Consider the following 21,540-nt stretch of genomic DNA (forward strand, 5'->3'; position numbering starts at 1 on the left):
TTTTTTTTTTTTTTTTTTTTTTGAATGCGTAAGTGAAAGTTGTAAAACAAGTCTTCTTCAATGAATTTATTCATTCTAATACAGAAGAACATCAGTATAATATACCATCATTATTCAGACTCGTCCTTTGCATGTACATGAGTCTTTTCTATGTGAAGAAACATTATTCAGTACCTCATCATGCCTTGACAATGACTAGTGGTTTACAGCACTAGTTAAGTTTATCAGCATGCTTCATGTCTGTACTACATTCCTGCTGTGCACCTTTCCACCATGTTCAGTGTAAAATTCCATCATATCCATGGACACCGCATTTTTTGCCTGCAATCTGGCAGCCAAATGTGAGCGCATCCTGTAGGCTGCCCCCTGCAGAAAAGAGAAAGAAACCAGCTTGATTTATATACACAACTTACAATAACACCTTACTTCTTTGTGTTTCAGAATCAGACCTTCATCCTTACCGTTTGAAAGGGAATAGATTACAGAAGCATTGAAGGTATCTCCTGCTCCTAGTGTGTCTACAAGCTTCTCAGGCGGGAATGCATCTGAATGGATGATTACACCATCGGGACCCATGGCATCCGCTCCCTTTTCCGCCCAGGCACAAATGAGGGTAGCTCTAGACACACAACCAAACTCATCTAAACACATGGAACAGCTAATATTTCAAAAGAACATACTCTTAAACAGCGATTAAGAATAGACACAGTCAGAGTTTTTGGAACACCAATGACATCTAGCGGTCATTTTAAACCACTGACTCACCCTTTTCTCAGACGACCATAGAAGCCCTTCAATGCAGCAGCAGCTGAGGTAAACCCAAAGTGCTGGGCCACATCCTTACTAACAAAGACCTGATTGAAAGCAGTGACAGATAAACAGGCTATGTAGTGTACAAGCATGCCTCAAAGCTTATCAGCTGCCCTGCATTCATAAAGGCACACTCAGATTTCAACAAAAATTAAATGCACTGCTCCTTTAAATTTTATGCTTCTTGCGTGGTCATTTATTAAATATTTTGTTGAATATATATTTATTACATATTTTGACTTCAGCTCCCAACAGTTCAGGATTCTCAGCTTTGTTTATTTTAAGATTTTTCAAAATCAAAGCCAACAAATGTCGCTGTACAAGAGAAATAATTGTAGAATGCAGATTGTGTATGGACCTACTTATAAGTCATATATTTTCACATTTTCAAATATATTTTATATTTTTTTCTTATTTAAATATATTTTATATTTTTTGTTGTTGTTTTATCAAAAATACAATAAAAACAGTAATATTGAGAAATATTATTACAATTTTAAATAACTAGTAGTAGTATTTTTTAATGTCATTTTTTCCTGTGATCACAAAGCTGAATTTTCAAGCTACAAAATGGTTGGTTAATATTTTTGTGGAAACTGTGATTCTTTGATAAATGCAAAGTTCAAATTTATTTTCATTTGCAATTGCATAGCATTTATTTGAAATTTAAATATTTTGTAAAATTCTAAATGTCTTTACTACCACTTTTGATAAATGTAATACTTCCTTATATAATCATAATAATAAAACAATCACACTGACCCCAAACTTTTGAACAGTAGTATATGTATAAATTATAATGTATACATTTAAATAAAATATTTTAAATTAATTTTGCAGTTCAAAATGTAAATATGTTGTGTGATCTGCCAGTCCAAAATCAATTTACAAAGAACATTTGACTACGTGGTTTAACATAATGTGTTTTATTCATGTACAGTTTGTTTGAAATATAGTAAAATCATACCAAATCACCAAGAGGAAAAAGCTGGTAGAGGGGTTCCCTGGTTTTCTCGATTTCCACAGAGATGGTGATTCTGTTCTTCTCTTCCCGTTTGCTGTTATACTCTCTCGCCCTCTCAATCATCTTCACTTGTTCGTCAGCATTACGGCCCTGACAATGCATTCATAAAACAATCAGCTCTAGTTCTCTACTTGTGGAATAAAGCTATTAAACACAGATCAGACGGAACTAAATAGTGTTTCAGTGTGACTAGTGTGAACTTTATATTCACATATTTGGTGGACACTCTCACCTCCCAGTGGATCCACTTGTACTGGCTCAGGTCCACCTTTGAAAAATCTTCTACAGAAACATCTGGCAAGTTTCTGATTAAACCGAAAGAATAGCTGATGAAAGTTCTCTTGTATTTTAGACTACAACAATCAGTAAATCATGATTGTATTTTGTGTACATGATAGGTTACTATCCATTATTTTGACATGATCTGCTGTAATCATATAATACAAAACTGTTTACAGTAACAAACTGAATCAGTGAAAGGTCTGTATAGCGGAAAAACCCTAGCTTATTGCCTTAGACCTATTGTCATCAGTACAGGCAAATAGTCAGCTTTGAGCTGTGATTACAAGATAATTGTGATTATAAACCAAAGACTGTTTCTCAGCAAAGAGGGAAAAGGTTTTGGAAGTTCTCAAAAAAAAAAACAGGTTTTAGAGACTAGAAATATTATTCAAGGCTGAGATGAAAATAAGTGTTGTTTTATATATTAGTTTGCTACAAACAAAGCAAATGAAATTAAAGGATAATGTACATTCAGCCAGTCTTAACCACAAAAATAAACCTCAACCGGGTGATTAGGACTTTATCCGTTTCTGCCACGGGATAAAAGAATTAAAAATGTAATTGTGACTTTTTATCTAACAATTCAGATTTTTATCTTAAGAAGAAAAAAACTCTTTTGAGATATAAACTCACAATTATGAGAAAAAAGTCAGAACTCCAAAATATAAATGATTTTTTTTTCAGACTCAGACTTTTCCTTACAAATTCTGAGTTTAATTCCATGGAATTAAAAATAAAAAAAGTTACTTGCAACTTTTTTCTCACAATTGCTAGTTTATATCTCACAATTCCAACTTTTCTTCTCAGAATTGTGAATCTATCTATCTATCTATCTATCTATTTATATATGTATATATATATATATATATATATATAAAGTCAGAAATGCGAGATGTTAACTTTATATTTCACAATTCTGATGAAAAGTCCGAACTGTGAGATAAAAAGTCACAATTATCTTTTTTATTTTTATTCAATTTGTATTTTATTTTTTAGAAACAAGCTGACTGAATGGCTGACTGGACATTATGCCACTTATTACACGGCTGCTTACCAGATCAATTATATAAAGATGTGAGCTTCATAATAATGTAAAATTCATAATTTATTTATATAGTTTAGTTGTTTTTATATAACACATACAATATATATTATATAACATATACAATATTTGGCCATAAAATGCAGCAATTGATCTGTCAGAATCAAGTATTTCAGACCGCCGTGGAATAAGTTAGCTAGTTAGTTAGTAAGCTTTGACATTGTGTGCTGTTGTGTGTTGTTTTTAAACGATTGAATAAAATAATCTTGTATAAAACAGACATCTAATTGTGAAAATAAATTAACTGAAAATAACAAATCCCCCCCCTACCCCCAAATTCAAGCATTCAAATTAATGCATGCAAGGTCAAATTGTCATGATTTGTTAATGGCAGCTACTTTAAAACTAAATTATTGTCAATTACAGCAGTGCCACTGCGGAAAGACTTTCTCAGATTATGTTTGAGAATTAGAAATTATCATTTACCAGGTAGCCATCTAACTTTGGCTATGTTATGATTATTGTGACTTTGGATGCTACTCTTACGTGTCCGAGAGCACGACAGTGCGAGAGCCATTGGTGGGACACACCACACAACAGGCACACGGGGTTTCACCCCACTGCTGCCAAGCCACACCAGATATGTCCACCCCACGCCGTGCAAAATCCCCCACGATGAAACTAGTGCGGCAAACAGAGAGGTATTGCAGTGACCCATATACACTACTGAGTGATTTGGGCAGGAAACATATAACAGGCTCAGAAAGTGTGCCACACTGAACTTTGAACCATACACCTTTAGTGCACCCTTTAAACCACTTTGAACAGTTAGTATTTTTTTTCGTTTTGATGTGATCTGCTGCGACAGCCGTCCTGTGAGCAAAGAGCTTCATAGTACTTACACACAAACCTGTTCATATGCAGAATTGTACGGCTTCCTGTCGTCACACTGCTGATTACTACAGAGGCTGGAAAGGAGCATGCAGCATGCTCCAGAAGAAGAGAGATGTCAATCTTGTACATTTGAAAGTCATTCAAGATGAAGCTAGAAGAACAAATTAGCAAGAAAAAGTATGCAGTGTATGTAATCTAAAGTTGTGTGTGGGATAGGGAAGTGTATTTCCGCTGATATTGAAGTTGCAGGAGTAAGAAAAGATGAAAATCCATCCAGCAAAGAGTCTTCAGTGTCACATGTTTTTTTCAGAAATCATTCTAATATGATGATTTGATGCTCAGGACATTTCTTATTATTAATAACGTTGAAAGCAGTTGAGCTACATCATAATTTTGTGGAAACTGTGATACACTACCATTCAAAAGTCTGGGAAAAGTAAGATTCTTTTAAAACAAATTAATACTTTTATTTAGCAAAGATGCATTAAATTGATCAAAAGTTACAGTAAATATATTTATAATGTTACAAAACATTTATTTTTCAAATAAATACAAGATTCAAAGAATCGTGAAAAAAAAATTTTTGGTTTCGGCAAAAATATTAAACAGTGCAGCTGTTTTCAACATTGATAATAATAATAATAAATGTTTCTTAAGTGCTTAAATCAGCTATTTTTGAATTAATTCTGAAGGATCATGTGATACTGAAGTCTGGAGTAATGGCTGCTGAAAATTCAGCTTTGCTTCACAGGAATAAATTGCAATACATATAATAACATACAATAGAATAATGAATAATAAATAACAACAGAAAACAGTTATTTTAAATTGTAAGAATATTTTTCAATATGGCTGATTTTACTGTACTATACTTTTGATCAAATAAATAGCCTTGCTGAAAAATAATCTATAAAATTATATATATATATAGATATATATATATAATGTATATATTACCCTGAAAATGTTGTTGCATATTAGTAGGTAGAAAACACTTACTCAGCTACTGGTCCAGGAGCCAAGGACCCCATAAATGCACACGGGGCCCCAAGCAGAGACAAAACTGTGCACGTGTTTGATGCATTTCCTCCCCTCTGCCATCTCTGAGACAAACACCTACCAACCAGCTGCACGTTATTTTATAACACCTGTAATGCAACATTAACTACAGTGCTATAGCAAAATGCTCTGTATGATCAGACTGGTTATGCGTTTGGAACGCTAACGCAAAAACTGCATCAAGAAATGAATAGTAAGTTTATCAGAATTTCTCACCTGGTATCAGTATCTTCTTCCGGGTATTTATCCACAATATTTATGATATCCAGACACACCAACCCAATGCTGAGTATCTTTTTGTCTCCCATATTCTCCCTGAAGAAAGAAACACTGAGCTATGGACTTCAGACGAAAGGTCATTACGTTACACTGTTCCGCACAGGAGCAGGAGAGCGTTTATCTTTCAGAGAATGGGAGAGCGTAAACATGGGCACGAAGTCTGACGGCTTTTACCGAGTGTGGCCGAAAGTGTCAGAACGACAATTTCCGGTTTTTATCGAGTGCAGCCGAAACTGTGCTTTCCGTTACGTTTTTTGTAGCAAGTTCAATATTGTGTATCTTTTGATCACAAATCATGCAAATGTGAATCTCACAGATGAAGAGGTAAAAGGTAAGAACATCTTTTTATTTACTTATTTACAATTTATTTACCTGTTGAAGTCTCAAAGTATAACCCAGACAGGGTTATAGGTGAAAAAAAAATCTTATTATTTTATATAATATTTCATTTCATTTACTCGGTTTTATATCTATTGCATGCTTTTACTAATCATACATGCTCTTCATTTGCAGGGGTGCTGTTCTACTGCATCTCTCCAGCTAAAGAACATGCTCTCTGCCTGCAGATGGCGCTCAGCTGCAATGCAAATGTCAACAATGTTTCTAACTCAGGGAAGCCACTGCTTGTGTTCTCCTGTGAGAATGCAAAGGACTGTGAAGACCTCTGCATTAGCATTTTGGAGAAAGGAGCTGATCCAAATACAATAGATCAGGTTTGAGATCTGTCCTAAAATCATAGTTCAGATTAATGTCCCTTATATTTTTGACCCAACAAGAATCAAAATTTTAATCATAGATGATTCAAAGATCTCTTTTACAAAGATTTAATATTACAATAACCTTTATGGCTCATATAGTATGTAGCTGCCGTCATAGGCAACTCTCATATATTTCAGTTCATAATATGCACTTTACAGTTAAAAGGTCAATAAATAGTTAAAATGTTCAGAATAATCATTAGAATAAATAAGTAATATATTTTTGTTAATACATGTCAATTCATTTCATATTATTCAGCTAAAACCATAGAAAAAGAGGGGAACCTATTTTTTTGTTCCGCTTGGGAATTATTTAATTGTTGCTATCAGAATAGTTTTACCGGTGCACTACAAGTAGAAGAGCCACACGAGAAGAAGAAACTGTAACCCTCCAAGTTTATTCCTCTTGAGTTAGAGAGGCCAATGAGGTATGTGTTTTATCGTGTTAATTGCTTTGCCGTATGTGAGCATGTGTAAGTTACGTGACCGTGTGTTAATGTATAATTAGCCAATTAAGTGTATTTTCTTATGTGTTGAATGTGTACTTTATTTATTCGTTTTGTATGTATTTTTCGTTTATTATTATGTGTAAAACACCACTTTTAGAGGGTTAATTTAAGTTTTATGTATTTCCTTTCGTAGTTCTGACGGCATTGTTGGGGCATAAAAGGGCTACAAGACTAGCATGTACAAGACATGTTGAAAACTCGTGTCCAAATAAATGTCTGTTAAAACCAAGAACGACCTGAGCCTTTGATTCAACTCGAGGGGAGTAACATAGTATGATATAGTGATAATATGAAGCTCATAGTAGGATGAAAAAAAAGAACACCTAAAAATGAATTCAGAGCAATTTGGTGCAGTTGCTAATATTTATATGGCAAAAAGTATGATGAAATTTTGATTGCTTGTAATGTAAATCAATGAGATCTTTATAACAGTGTCACAGACTACTTACATAAAATGTCTCCCAATAATATTCTTTGTAAGATGATATTTAAATGTTTCGCTTTATGGTCAAAGTGCTATAGTTTTTATTGTGGGGGCAAAACATAATAGAATACAGTGATGACTGAGAGATGGAAAAAAATGTTCCTTAATATGTATCATATTTGATACTCACATTTTAACATGAATTTGAAATACACAACCTGATGAGGGACGTTTTTAGAATAGTACTAAAAGGCCCTTTAATTGCTAAAAAAAAGTAGTAACTATCGATCAGATGACAAAAAGCATGTAGTTATTTGTGTGTACAACAGGTTTTTCAGCGAAGTTTTGGACATATTGATAATTTGGAGTCCTTAGAAATTTTCATATCAACTATGATACAGTAGTAGTTCAGCAAGAAAATGTGGATTTTGATGGAGTTGAATCAGAATATTTGTCATGTTTTGTCTCCCCAAAGGTGACACGATGCTCGGCGCTCATGGAGGAATCTAAGGCTGGTGCTGTGAAGCTTGTCAGAGCCATTTTACAAAAAGGATAGAATCCTGACTTGCTTGATCAAGAAGGACGGTGTGCTGCCCACTTTGCTGCAGAAGGAGGTTTCCTTGAGGTTATTCCATGGCATTCTGAATTTGCACAAAATTTTCCATTGTTTAACTTGCAACAAAGCAATGGCCACAAAGCTGCCCTGAAGGAGATTAAAAAAAAGCAGAGAAAATGCATGTGAAGCTTTCTGCGCCTGATGCTGTAAACCCCAACGAACTCTGGGCCGTCACCCTTCACGACTGGTCTTGCGAACATGAGGCAACCTAGCGCAGAGCATTTGAAACTGCTGAGGGACTTGACAAACCTGTTGAAAACATTTCTGTGGAGAATTTTGTGTCTTCACTTCAAGCGCATCAAGCTCCTGTAAGTAATGAGAACCTGCAAAGGATCATCCTGGAACATGACAAAAACCGTGAAAGTGTCATCAACGTAAATTACTTTTTCAAAGGCCTCAAGTACCTTCAGAAGGCCTTTGTCATCTCATCCTACGCTCCTAAGCAGGCTAAGAAGGGAAAGGGTGGCAAGGAAAAGAAGAGTGGCAAATCTGCCTCATCATTGCCCATATGCACAATGCCACCTGAGCAGATCTCGATAAGAGAGGACAGTGGACTACCTAACTACATGATCGAGAACTACCAGCCGTTCACTGACACCAAACGTTTCAACCCAGACCGGCCTCCAATTCACCCCATTGAGAATGACTTGGCTTGGTATATCGATGAGCCTGAAAAGATCTATACCAACATCAATTACTGGGTGAAGACTGGAGATCTAGAATCTCTCAGCCTGGCGTTTACCCAACAAGTGCCTGTTGATGTCAAAGAGCAATTCTTTAAGACGCCACTCATGACGGCGTGTAGGTGTGGCAACTGCCAAGTAGCTAAATTCCTGTAATGCTACTAAGAGGTAATGCTACTAAGAAAAATAAAGATTTACACATTTAATGTATTTGGAGGACCGTTAGACTGTGTACATTTTAAAACATTATGTTTCTTTGACTATATAGGGCTGATGTCAGTGCAGTTGGACGCCCCTCCACCATGATTGCCATGCAGGTCGTGTAGACATTACCATCATGCTGGTGCAATCTGGAGCCGTGGTGGATGCAGTGGCAATGAATGGAGCAACTCCACTCATGAGAGCTATTGAAAGCTGTCGATTCAGCTGTGCAGAGTATCTCATCAAAGCTGGAGCCAATGTCATGGCAAAAAACAAGAGAGGTGCTGGGTTTGATATTGAAATACTATTTTGATTGGTTTCGGTATACTATTGTTCAAAAGTGTAGTGTCAGTAAGATTTAAATTAAGAATTTAAGATTTAAGAATTTTTGAAAGAAGTCTCTTATGCTCACCAAGGATGAATTTATTTGATTAAAAATACAATAAAAACTGCAATATTGTGAAATATTATTATGACTTAAAATAACTGTTTTCTATTCTAATAAGTTTTTTAAAATGTAATTTATTTATGTGATGCAAAGCTGAATTTTCAGCATCATTACTCCAGTCTTCAGTGTCACATGATCCTTCAGAAATCATACTAATATGCTGATTTGCTGCTCAAGAAACATTTATTATTAATGTTGTTGAAAACAGTTGTGCTGCTTAATAATTTTGTGGAAACCATGATAAATTTTTTCAGGATTCAGGAATAGCTTTTATTTGAAGTATTTGAAACAGTAGTGTATATCTACAACTACTTGTATAATTTTTCCCATTAAAAAAAAAATGAAATACGTTTGTTCACAGAACAAAATTGCTTGGACATCGCTATAAATTATGGCGATGCGAGAATCATTGGCTTGCTCATGGCCAAATTCAACAGAAAGGACAAAGAAAGGAAACCAGAACCAACATTAAAAACACCCTTTTCAGCACAAGAAAAGGTGAATGGGAAAAATTCCTTTCTTTCTATAGCTAGAGTTGGGATTTTTAATGATTTTTAATTCTATTTTCTGTAGATGGGTATTCGGTCACCAGCACGATCAGTTTCAGCAGCTGTGAAAAAAGACCTGAGAGACAATTTCATAGTTAAGAACCCAAAGTTCACCATTAGAAGTGGCACCAACAAGTCTGACATCAGCTTTGTTCCCAAAACCGTAAGACATTAAAACACATAGATAGATAGATAGATTGAAAATTTCTGATGTTATTTTGCATTATAGCTTTGGGGAAGACATCTCACCAACAGTCCACAACACACTAAGAAGAAGGGAACACTTTGACAAAAAGACGACTCGCAAGGACTTCATACACTTTAACAAGAGCATCCCAGAGCTGAATGGGACTGAACGACTGGGGAGGAATAAGAAAAGGTGAATGGGAAAAAATCCTTTCTTTCTATAGCTAGAGTTGGGATTTTTAATGATTTTTAATTCTATTTTCTGTAGATGGGTATTCGGTCACCAGCACGATCAGTTTCAGCAGCTGTGAAAAAGACCTGAGACAATTTCATAGTTAAGAACCCAAAGTTCACCATTAGAAGTGGCACCAACAAGTCTGACATCAGCTTTGTTCCCAAAACCGTAAGACATTAAAACACATAGATAGATAGATAGATTGAAAATTTCTGATGTTATTTTGCATTATAGCTTTGGGGAAGACATCTCACCAACAGTCCACAACACACTAAGAAGAAGGGAACACTTTGACAAAAAGACGACTCGCAAGGACTTCATACACTTTAACAAGAGCATCCCAGAGCTGAATGGGACTGAACGACTGGGGAGGAATAAATTAAATGTCTGCTTTGCATTCAGAGCTACAGTCTGTCTTTTAATTTCTGACAAATTAGTCGTTCCCAGACTTGTACGTTTTGTCATTTGAGAAAAAAATGAAAAATAGGTAAAGAAGGACCACAATATAAATCCCTTTTCTTGATAGTGGATAAAAATAACCTTTCATGGTCAGTCAATGAGATGCACAGTGGTCACCTTAGTTTGCTGCCATTTGGGATACTGCTATACAAACCCCTGACTGAGAGCACCACCTGCTCTATAAGCCTTTTTCCTTAATGCTTCTCCTGTGACTTTGGCTCTAATCACCAACCCCCACTGAATACAGGAAAAGGAGATGACAGTCACATATTTCAAGGTAACACATTAATCATTGTAGGTGATTGTGTCATTCTGATTGATACATGCATGTACACATGCATGTTTTAAATCACATTGGCCAGTAGGGGGCAGTCAGATACAATCATGTATTACGCATCATTTTAACTGCAGACAATGTTTTGGTTTACAAGAACACAAGAATAATAGCCTACTTATATGTTTAAAGATTAACACGAGAATTGTGTCTGGATGTGTTACAGGGAGAAACACTGAAAACTTTATTTTTGAATGTAGATGTAAAATATTGTGTACAAGAAACAATGTTCACAGCACAGAGGTGTCCTACTAGGATGTGACCCTGTTTAGTAGTGTTTAAAGGAATAGTTCACCCAAAAATGAACGTTTGCTTAAAATGTACTCACCCTCAGTTGAGTTTGTTTCTTCATCAGAACAAATTTGGAGAATTGTAGCATTCCATTACTCGCCCACTAATGGATCCTCTGCAGTGGTGACGTCAGAATGCATCAATAATCCATAATAACACGTTCTCCAGTGAAAAATTATTTCTTTCTCATTTGTTTAGAACTGTTTTGGACTTTTGTCACTTGTAAACAGTGTGTGATCTGTGCATATTTATCTTCTAATTGAATATTACAGATTAATGGACTATAGAAGCAGTGGTTTGGAGTTAAAAATGTCTTGCTGGATTTGTTTCTTACAAACATGCAGCTTTTCACTTCTCAAGATGTTAACTGATGGACTGGAGTCCAATCTATATTCTAGATAAGGTGAGTACATTTTCAGCAGATCTTCATTTTTCTTTAATAAGACCCTAGAAATCAAACAGGACACTCTGTGTTAAATATGGAATGTTTTAAACGCCCCAGCAACTACATAGCAAGTTTTGCATGGAAAATGTAGTTTTCAATGTTGTTCATCTCCATTGAATGTAAATTCTGGAAAGCTCAATAGAAATTCACAACACCTGCACATTGTTGTTCCCAGGCTCTGACTCGGCACATTCACATGAAAGGAGACACAGTGGAGTCAGCTGAAACTCTATCTGTCATTCCATACTGTGCAACTGGATGTGATGATTGTTTTAGTGGCCGTTGCAGAAAGGACAGGACACTAAAGATGTCAATTCTTCTGCGCTACAGACAGAAACAGGGCAATCAATGGACAGGTTGATTTCAATATTAAATCAATTCAGTCTGTTAATTCTAGACTGTTTAATAAGCGCATGGCCATAAAAGGATGAGGAAATGATAATCGGCTCCAGTGCAGGAGGTAATTGCCTTGATGATGTGGCACTCACAGACACACTGACGTCAGCTCCTAATCTTTAGCTCCAAAGGAAAAAGGAAGAGGAGGGGGAAAGGAGAAAGGTGTACCAGAAATCAGGAGGGAGGAATATTTAGAAAAGCAGATGACAAGTATCATTAAGTCCAAATGGTATTGTATGGCATTGTTTTTTAGGACACAATTAGTTTTAAATAAATTGAAATGTATTTATAATTCCAGTCTTGAATGCTGATTGCTCAAAACAGCATTCTAGTGACTAGGTTATTTTCATAACCTTATATCATACAGTGTGATTTCATAACTCACAACTGTGATTTTATTTCACATAATCGCAATTTTATATCTCGCGATTATGACTAATTTCTCACAGTATGACTTTATATTTCACATTTTGAATTTCTTTTACTATATTTAACTACTGCCTTTTTCATTATTAATCTGAGGTGCACTCTTAAAAGTAAAAGTTCTTATTGGCATCTGTAGTTCCATGAAGAACTTTCACATCCAAGTACTCTTAAAATTAAAGGTTTTTATTGGCATCTATGGTTCCATGAAGAACCTTTAACATCCATGGAACCACTGAAGGTTCTTTATAGTGGAAAAGGTTCTTTAGATTGTTAAAATGTTCTTGAATAGGGAAAAATTACTGGAAAAAATTGTTCTTCTAAGAATTGTTCTCTGAGAAGTTCTTTGGGGAACCAAAACTGGTTCTTCTACAGTATCACTGTGAAAACCAATTTTGCAACCTTTATTTTTAAGAGTGTAGAACCTTTCCATAGGACTAAAGTTTTTTTGTTTTTTTGTGGTCATAAAAGGTTCTTTAGAGTTTTAAAATCATCATCATGGGATCAGATATGGAACCTGTATTTTAAAGAGTGTGGAAACAGGCTTTCACAGTAAATAGTATTGTGCAGTAAATTCTAGTATTGTCCATTCTGTGCCCTTAATATAGCACAACGTCTCATATATTTTGGTTAATCCTATTATGGTCTAAAATACCAAATTGTAAGAGACCATCATAATTAATGCTTAATTTGCATATTAAAGTTAGTTGATCCTATCTGACCTCTTCGGGTACTTGAGAGTTAGTCATTAAGTCTCCATGCTGCTGTAATATGCTGGATGTCATACACATGTGACTTATTAAGATGCGTATATGATATTTAGAAACGTAGCTCTCTGTAAATGTGCCTCTTTTTATTATTTCACATGAATTTTCTCCTATATAATTATCTACATCTACAGCAGTGTGATTAAGCCTACACAAATATGGGATATTGTTTCTGCTGCTTATTCACAGTTCAGCATGCAATCATCGATGGTAGGCAAATGATGAGGTTAATGACAGATTTCCCACTTTTTTACCATGAGCAACATAGGATAAGGACTCTTTCTGATGTGTTGTGGAGGTGGGTTCTGGCAGTGCTAATTGACAAGAAAGACTGAAGGGAATCTGGCTCAAATAAATGAGCTTTAATTGGTAACAGTGTGGGTCCTGTAAATTTGCGCTTGTGTCAAAGAATTCAGGATTAATCATCACTCGCACTGCTAGTGCGAACAGAAAGGAGCTGCAATGGTATGTAAATCACATCTCATAATAAAAATGAAATTCACAACCTAATCTGAATTTAAATGTCATCAAGACATCAATATGCCAGACAAAATAAGCAAATAACTTCATTCTGGATGATAGCGGCATCTTCAGACAGTACAAACGAGACTTGGGTGCTAAAGACGTGCATTTTTTTAGCCGTAATAATCTTGTAAGTGTAAATCAATATATTTAGCAGGGTTTCCTGTTTGTTGGATGTTGCACTAACTAGCATTACTGTCTCATTTGTATGTGCTGAGTCAATATCGGCGCCTTCCAGCAGTCCTTTTCTCCTCTGCTGTCTAAAAGGGTGTGTGTGGTTTGTTGTACAGTGCATGTTTAAGCAGTCGAACTGCTCTTTGTCTCTTCGCCGGACAGTATTTTATCTCAGAAGATTCTTGACCTTCATCTGTCCTGCTGAATTAAGTATCCAGATTTTATGTCTTGATTTGTTTTAATGTAGTGAAGCACTTTGCCAGATTATTTTGTACTACTAGCCTACTGTTTTTTTTCTCTCTTTCAGGTCCTCCTTTGCCAACGTCAAACACAATAACCTTGCCTAACACATCCTCTTCCACAGAAACACACACACATACAAATACAGACCGAAAGAACAGTAAGCAACAACCTTTATAAGTCCAAAAGCCATTAAACAATCAAATAAGTGCTATTGATCCGTGCCCCTTATCTGAATCTGTAAGTCTCTATAGCTAAAGCACTTTTATCTGATCTTGCTCCCATTAGAAGATCATGGAGACTTGATGCTTGGGGCAAGAAACAAACAAGTCATTTTTTCGTCTTTTAAAAATATTGGAAATACAAAAAAGCCAACCATTTCAAAACACACTGTAAATATAGCTCACATTTACACTGGTCTCAACAAGGGGAACATCTAGGGACTTCTATTCCACTTCATATTTTACTCTGAGAGCATTTTGAATAGATTAATGGAATAGTTCACCCAAAAAATCTACCTGTTTGCAATGAACAAATCCATCAAGACATTTTTAACTTCAAACCATTGCTTCCATCTAAAATACAAAATATTGCTGTCTCTTGTGAAAAACTTGTCTTGTCTGAAGAAGCGAAATATGCAAGCACTGTTTACAAGTGAAAACAGTCCAGAACAGTTCTAAACAAATATGTTGGGGGATTTTGATATGAGAGGACAACAGGGGATGGACTTTTCACTGGAGGAAGATTTGTTGAATTATGGACTGGTATTTTGGCCAGAAGTGATGGTTTAAAGTTAAAATACCTTAATGATGGATTTGTTTATTATAAACACACAGCTTTTCACTTCACGAGATGTTACTTGATGGATTACTTGTGGATTATTGTGATGTTTTTATTAGTTGTTTGAACTCTCATTCTGACGGCACCCAGGGGATCCATTGCTGACCAAGTGATGTAATGCTACATTTCTCCAAATCTGTTCCGATGAAGAAACAAATTCATCTACATCTTGAATGTCCTGAGGGTGAGTACATTTTCAGCTACTTTTCATATCTGGGTGAACTATGCCTTTAACAATAAAATATTTTTTTCTTCCCATTTTCACCATCATACTTCTTTCTATATAGTATCCATTAATGAGGGCGGGGACATTTACACTCACACAGCGGCTGTACGGGCACGCCCTAGTGTTAAGGGTCATTATGACGTCAGAGGGGCACGCCATCTTTGATGAGGGATGAGGGTTTTTTTTCTTTTCACTCACTCACTCCAGAGCTGTGTGCACGCGCATTAGGTGACCCAAATCAGTGCTGAAGGAGGCAAGGCGATACTTACATCTCTAACGTGGTTCATCGAGTTCGAGGTAGGTGTTTTGATTTTTTTTTTGCACAGCTTTTTGCATGAGCTGTCTCAACGTATAGTTTAACTCCCACAGGTTCACTTCGTTATTTTTTTGATAGTGTAATTTGCATTTTTATGTTCGATGAAGTTCCGGAGAGATATCAGAGCTGTAACTGAGCGATTCAAAAGCGTCGGGTCGAGCTCATGCCTGTTGTGTGAATTTCAGGACCGCGGACAGCGCTCATCAAGAGACGCCCCCGCCAAAACATTAAAAACAGACCGAACAAGGACGAAACTAGTTATTTTAGCATTGAATTAACGCTTTCGTGGAAGTCAAACGTCAGTAGTGCAAACCAACAGTCTTCTTTTGAATTAATCATAGATGTGTCCTAGTTTTTGAGCTGATTGAAATAATGAGAATGCGTCCAGTTTTTTAGACTTGCAAGACATGCATTATAAAATGAATGTTTACTCAAACAAAAAGTAAGGTTATTCTGGACTGCATTTGCAATCATATACTGTAGGGGAAAATATTTTTCCATATAATGGTTGAGTGCACAATGAAAATGATTGTGATTTTGTGCTTTAGCAAAAATCTCTTAAATAGTTAACTGCAAGTTAAGTTAATATAGTCTAAAAGAAAAAAAAACATGCGATTTTATTCTGTATTTATGAAAAAATGTTCAGTATGTATTTGTTAAATATATATATATAACAAAGCAAAATATATAATTTTTAGGTAAAATATTTTTGGGAAAAAAAATAAGAAAAATGTGAAACCTCCTTTTTAATTTATGGGAAAAGGGGCGTTCCCAAAATTCCCTGTGTGAAGAATCACATTTGATGATCTTTATTTAAAATTTAAATGTTATCCTTTTTGTTTATTAGATATGTGCAGTGAATTGTTTTGTGTTGCATTTATGATCATTGATATTTAATATTTATAGCATCATTTATTTTGTGATTTTAATTAATTACATTTATTGTTTGTGAGGGTAAAATTGTGCTTATGTTAAAATTATGTTATCATTGACCACAGTTGATGAAGAGACCAGTTTTGATGAACTTTAAGTAATTGTGTTGCGTTTTACAGTAAAAAGATTTTAATGGCTCATAAAGTTGATATACACTGACATACACAGTCACCAAAATGTCATACAGTAATGCCAGAAACATTGTCACTGTAATTTTGCGACTAAACTCTGGCAACCACAGCTGTCAGGGGATTTTTTTTAACTATAAATTTACATAACCCTATCCTCCATGCTGTTAACTTCATAATGCAATACTATATCATGACATTGGTGGAATATAAGATGAGTTTGTTGATAGATGATAAATGTGACTGAAGTCACATTGAAGGGCAACTGGGCCCTGACCATAATTGCATTTAAAGGTTTAGCTGTTCTCTATATCAATCAACGTTGCCAAAAGTTTGTCACACGTCTCCGTGTGCAGTGAGCCAACAGACATCAATTGTTCAAGCAGAGCCTTGGGACTTCTGATGTTGGCATTGCTCTTCTGTTTTGGGGGGAAGTGGCCAGTATGGATTGCATAACTGTTTATCTAGGCCAGGGTGTGTTTTCTTCGTCATCAGGTCTGTTTACAGCTTTATATCTTCCAACAGGGTGTTGGCACCAAATTGTTCGCTCTGAGAGGCTAGTGACATTGAGCAGAAAGACACTTTGTTCAGGGTTCATGTGTGGATGCTGGAGGAAATGTGTTGTATTGCTGCTTTAGTTTTAGTTTAATGTCAATATGATCTAGTTTTAGAAAATTATTGAGGCGCTTGAAGCAGGTGGAAGTGAATATTTTAAGCACACCCTCTACCTGTATGTGTTTTGTTCCAAGGGACAGCACAGTGTGAAGTCTAGCGCTGCTTTTCCTAACACATGGTGTTTAAAAATGAATCAAAACAGTGATAAATTTGTCTAAAAAGGATTTGGAGCATTATTTACATAATGAAAGGCAATATTAACTAAGCTTTAAAAATTACTTTTTTGAAGTTGTAAATAAAGATTATTGGAGTATGTTTTATAAGAAAATACTATTTTATTTATTTTTTTTACTTAAAAATTTCACATTTAATTAAATGTGTTACTTGCCGTTTCTTTGCAATTGTGAAATTTACTAGCAATTTCTGAGTGAAATTTTTTCTATACCAAATTTACCTATATGGAAATGTAATATATGACAAATATTGCCATATATCAGGATGATGTTGTCATATATGCTACCTATAAGGCAATATATAATTTTCACACATATACACATTATCTGGGTAGATAAAGATGTAAGTCCATAACATGTAAAATTCCCATAGTAAAATCTGTATATGCACTGAAAAAAAAACAGTATAGAAACAATTTTTTAACTGAAAAATTCAGTTAAATGTGAAATTTTGAAGTAGAAAGATTAAAATAGTATTTTCTTGCAAAACAAACTTCAATAATCTTAGTTTTATTTACAACTAAGTTAAATAATTATTTTTTATGGTGTACATATGTTAATAATATGTATATATATTTTTTTATAAATACGTGTGTATCTTTTATATTTACTTGACTAGGGTTTTAGGATATACTTGTGCGTGACATACTGTATATGTCCAAAAATGAATTACACATTCATAAACATATGTTTTTTTATGAGCTAGATATATAATGTTAATATATATTCCAATAGGCTTCATATATGTTTTTACTGCATATATGACAACATATTTCATATATGAAAATGTAATATATGCCCATATATTTTTTTGGGAGGGATGACTGTATTAAGTATTTATTTGATGTGATATGTGAATTGTATTGATATGTGGATTGTATTGTCATTGTTGAATGTTAAGCGAGACCAAAGACTAATTTTCAGCCAAGGCTGAACAATAAAGTATAACAAACAATATTACATTTATTTATGTGACTATACTGTTTCAAGACATTTTCCATTTAAAAATACAGAAATTTCTCTAAATCACTTCATGTTGTGTGATTCAGCGCTGATTTTACATTGTGACATGTACAGAAAAATCACATCAGTCAGAGATTATGATATAACAATCTCCTTAGTCTGCATATGACTTCATTGGCTGCGTGGACGCGCCGTATGTCAAACAGTCGAATGCGAATTGTCTGTTTGCAGTAATGTTCTCCTCTCTCGATGACTCTGGCGGTGACTAACGCCGTCCATGCTGTGCATACGGGCTGTGCAGATGACAGGCTCTAGGCATGCAATGCTAACATGTTCGGACTGCTCTGTGGGGTCAGAGAGAAAGTTAGCAGTCCACAGAAATGATTATGGCTGGTGGCTTTAAATGGATGGCTTCGTACAAGCTACCTCCGCTCCATCAGATTAGTACACTGGGCTTTATCCCTTCCTGAATGGGACACTCACTTTGGTTTTAAAGCTGTAATCCCCTCTGGAAAAGATGATTGCTTTGAACCTCCCGAACGCTGCTGCACTACACAGCCAACGCTCTGACACAAATATGACAATTATATAATCGTGAAGTTTTCGAATAATCATTTCAAACTTTTTTTATGGTAGTGGTATCCAGCAGGTTTTGTGGCGTCCTTAGGATTGCGTCACTTGTCTGTGTGCAATCTATGGCATTTACCCAGAATCGCGACATTTTCTAAGGGCAGACTTTCATCTTTTCAGAAAAGGACATGCGGTCTTTGATAACACAGCACATTTCATGGCTTGTTCTTCGTAACCGTATCATGTCTGCTGTGCCTCTTCTGCTTGTCACGGGGCAAAGCACGGGTTACATCCTTGAAAAGTATGTGCAGTATGCTTTTATGAGTGATTTTGCTGCTGCTTCGTGTCATGTTGTATTGTCATTGCATGCTGGCTTAAAGTTGAGAACAATCTTAGAAGGTTCACTCTCAGAAAGAAAAAGGCTCTTTATTGGCATCGATGCTTCCATGAAGAACCTTTAACATCCATGGAACCTTTCAAATGCACAAAAGGTTCTTTGTAGAAGAAAGAGGTTCTTTAGATCATTAAAATGTTCTTCACGCTAAGAAAAATGGTTCTTTTAAGAATTGTTCACTGAAAAGAACCCCAAATGGCATTGCTGCTATAAAAAAAAAAAAACAGTTTTGGAATCATAATTTTTAAGAGTGTTGGATATTTTTTGATGGTTGACCAAAGACTAATTTTCTCAGTTTCTACCAGTTCCTATTACAGTGTGTGTTTTTATGCTTTGACTGTCAATCACAACCTGTTTTATTTCAGCATCCTGATGTATTTCTAAATGAAATATGACTTCTCATTTCTATGAGAAGAAACGTGTATCTTTTGGGAATTGCTTGGCATGTGAAAAATATACCATTTGGAGCCAAGCAGTCGGAGGGAAGGGGTTTTAAAAGTAAAGATTCTTGATAACAGGCGAAAAGGAATATATTTGCAGAGGCAGAACAAGATATTACCTTCTGATTAAAGATTACAAAGACAAGCAATTTTTTTATTTCAAATAATGTGCACTGATGCATTGTGCACAATAAGACCAGGAATGTGCATTGAGAAAGTAAACATCTTTTTTTTTATATGGACCAATTTCACAGACTGTGATGTATTTACACAGTGGTTTTTAATGTTTTTATTTAATGTACACTGTTGGAAAAAAAAAGATCAGTGAAATCTACTTTAATAATGGCAGCTGTGGTTGCCAGAACTTTACCATAATAAATACAGTAGAAACATTTTAGGTTTTACAGATTGGATTTATAAAAAAAAAACAGCTGAGGGAGTGATGGCAAATTTAATATCTTTCTCTCTTCTGATCAACATAATCAGTCTCTCAATATCCGTCTTTTGGAAAGTCATCAAAACACTATCATTTTTTTTTTTTTCATTTAAAAATTTAATTTGTTGTACAGTAGTTTCTGTTCACAGCCATATTTGTTTACCCAACTATGATGACTTCCGCTTCTGAGAACCACAGAAATGTGAAAAGGGTCCATTACATGCTGACTTTAAGATGCATTTTAATAGTGATCTACTTACAGTATGTTGTTTATAATGCCATATAGCCCATGGCACATGCAAGGCTTCTTATAGTAAAGTGTATTTTGGCCTAGTTTTTGCTGCTGCACTCTTGACTTCAGGATTGATTCACCCTTTCTTCAGTTTTAAGATGCCAGCCATGGATTTTTATATGGTCTGACAGACTATAATGGTTTTTGCATGTTTATTGCTGTAGAGTTTTAAATATTGAGCTCCAGTCACACTCTGGATATTGTAAAGTATGTTTTGTTTTTCCTCCTAAAGTCTTAAAAGGTGAGATGTTCATATGATGTTCATACAGTTTATTTAAATGATGTGTGTTTACATTGAGATACAGATCCATTGTTGTATTTTGAGTTTTATTCATGACTTCCATGCACAAAGCCTTAAGAAAATGAATTGTTCCCTTTCAGTCGGTCACTCTCGACGTCACGTCGGATGACCGACGAATTGGGATCTCGCTTAGAGAGACCAATCTACTTCGAGTGTAAACTAAACGAGCCAATGCACATTGGCATGCGATTATTGCATCCAGCTGCCGCTGATCACAGCGTGAGTATAAGTAGGCAGCAGATGCAGCCCATATTCAGCTTTTCGCTTCGGAGCAGAGCGGTGTCGAGTGGGTTGCACACAGCAGGCTGCACTACCCCTGTGTGTGTTGCAGACGGCCATCTCCCCTGTGGGCTTCAGCACACTAAAAGAGCAATTTCCAGCTAAAAGAGCTTCACGGGTGGAACGTCTTTTTAAAGACGCGTCTTTTTAAAGATGTCGTACCATCCGTGTGTTTCTGGGAGCGGTCGTTACCTGGCGCCGGGTGATGGTCACGATCGCTGCTTCTCGTGCCTGGGCATGAAGCACGCTGAGGTGGCTTTCGTGGATGACTCATGCTCCCATTGCGGGGGTATGACCATCTCGGAGTTACGGACCAGACTCTGTTACCTGCAAGGGGGCGGAGTGCCCGTGCCACTGCCTAGATCTCTCCGTTCCCTCCTTCAGGGAACGAGGGTTACCATACGTAACCGAGACGTTCTTCTCCTCTCCTCTCACACACAGTGTATTATTGTTTATTGACTCTTTCTTAATACCTTTGACCCAGTATAATTTTACAGACCTGTTCCTGTGTCTACTTTCCAGCCT

At 35.7% G+C, this 21,540-nt stretch overlaps 3 protein-coding genes across 8 annotated transcripts in view; 2 read left to right on the plus strand and 1 right to left on the minus strand.

Annotated features, from left to right (window-relative positions):
- Positions 1–58: 58 nt before the first annotated feature.
- Positions 59–5,552, minus strand: LOC107725530 (ketohexokinase-like). 5 transcript variants are annotated; one of them, XM_016534811.1, is made up of 9 exons: positions 5,328–5,552; positions 5,052–5,168; positions 4,069–4,203; positions 3,705–3,839; positions 2,067–2,139; positions 1,778–1,924; positions 766–854; positions 462–619; positions 59–366 (listed from the first exon to the last, which is right to left on the minus strand). In XM_016534811.1, the coding sequence occupies exons 1-9, from the start codon at positions 5,417–5,419 to the stop codon at positions 278–280; spliced, it is 1,035 nt and encodes a 344-aa protein (XP_016390297.1). In that variant the 5' UTR covers positions 5,420–5,552; the 3' UTR covers positions 59–277. The 5 variants fall into 5 exon arrangements, 4 of the variants coding, with proteins under 4 accessions (XP_016390297.1, XP_016390310.1, XP_016390315.1 ...); XM_016534824.1 differs by lacking the exon at positions 4,069–4,203; XM_016534829.1 differs by lacking the exon at positions 3,705–3,839.
- Positions 5,553–7,813: 2,261 nt separating this feature from the next.
- On the plus strand, positions 7,814–9,938 carry LOC107725814 (ankyrin repeat and EF-hand domain-containing protein 1-like). Its single transcript, XM_016535215.1, has 6 exons — positions 7,814–7,843; positions 7,934–8,532; positions 8,666–8,862; positions 9,391–9,527; positions 9,603–9,740; positions 9,807–9,938. The coding sequence occupies exons 1-6, from the start codon at positions 7,814–7,816 to the stop codon at positions 9,864–9,866; spliced, it is 1,161 nt and encodes a 386-aa protein (XP_016390701.1). The 3' UTR covers positions 9,867–9,938.
- A 5,361-nt stretch (positions 9,939–15,299) lies between these two features.
- Positions 15,300–21,540, plus strand: part of LOC107725573 (synaptosomal-associated protein 25-B-like) — a 36,110-nt gene continuing 29,869 nt past the window's right edge. The window contains exon 1 of one of the 2 annotated variants that reach the window (XM_016534878.1): positions 15,300–15,412. The gene's annotated coding sequence lies outside the window, so the exon portion shown is untranslated. The remainder of the gene's footprint in view (positions 15,413–21,540) is intronic. The other variant, XM_016534869.1, reaches the window with a different exon arrangement.

This window comes from Sinocyclocheilus rhinocerous, unplaced genomic scaffold (genome assembly GCF_001515625.1).
Source record: "Sinocyclocheilus rhinocerous isolate Xijiao unplaced genomic scaffold, SAMN03320098_v1.1 scaffold1004, whole genome shotgun sequence".
Taxonomy (NCBI): Eukaryota; Metazoa; Chordata; class Actinopteri; order Cypriniformes; family Cyprinidae; genus Sinocyclocheilus; species Sinocyclocheilus rhinocerous.

Coding starts and splice junctions, on each gene's coding strand:
- LOC107725814 (XM_016535215.1), top strand. CDS start 7,814: ATGCATGTGAAGCTTTCTGCGCCTGATGCT. Junction 7,844..7,933: donor AGCTTTCTGCGCCTGATGCT/GTAAACCCCAAC, acceptor GAAACTGCTGAG/GGACTTGACAAACCTGTTGA. Junction 8,533..8,665: donor TGCCAAGTAGCTAAATTCCT/GTAATGCTACTA, acceptor ATGTCAGTGCAG/TTGGACGCCCCTCCACCATG.
- LOC107725530 (XM_016534811.1), bottom strand. CDS start 5,419: ATGGGAGACAAAAAGATACTCAGCATTGGGTTGGTGTGTCTGGATATC. Junction 2,140..3,704: donor ACTGTCGTGCTCTCGGACAC/GTAAGAGTAGCA, acceptor CGGTTTAATCAG/AAACTTGCCAGATGTTTCTG. Junction 855..1,777: donor TTTTTCCTCTTGGTGATTTG/GTATGATTTTAC, acceptor GCTTTCAATCAG/GTCTTTGTTAGTAAGGATGT.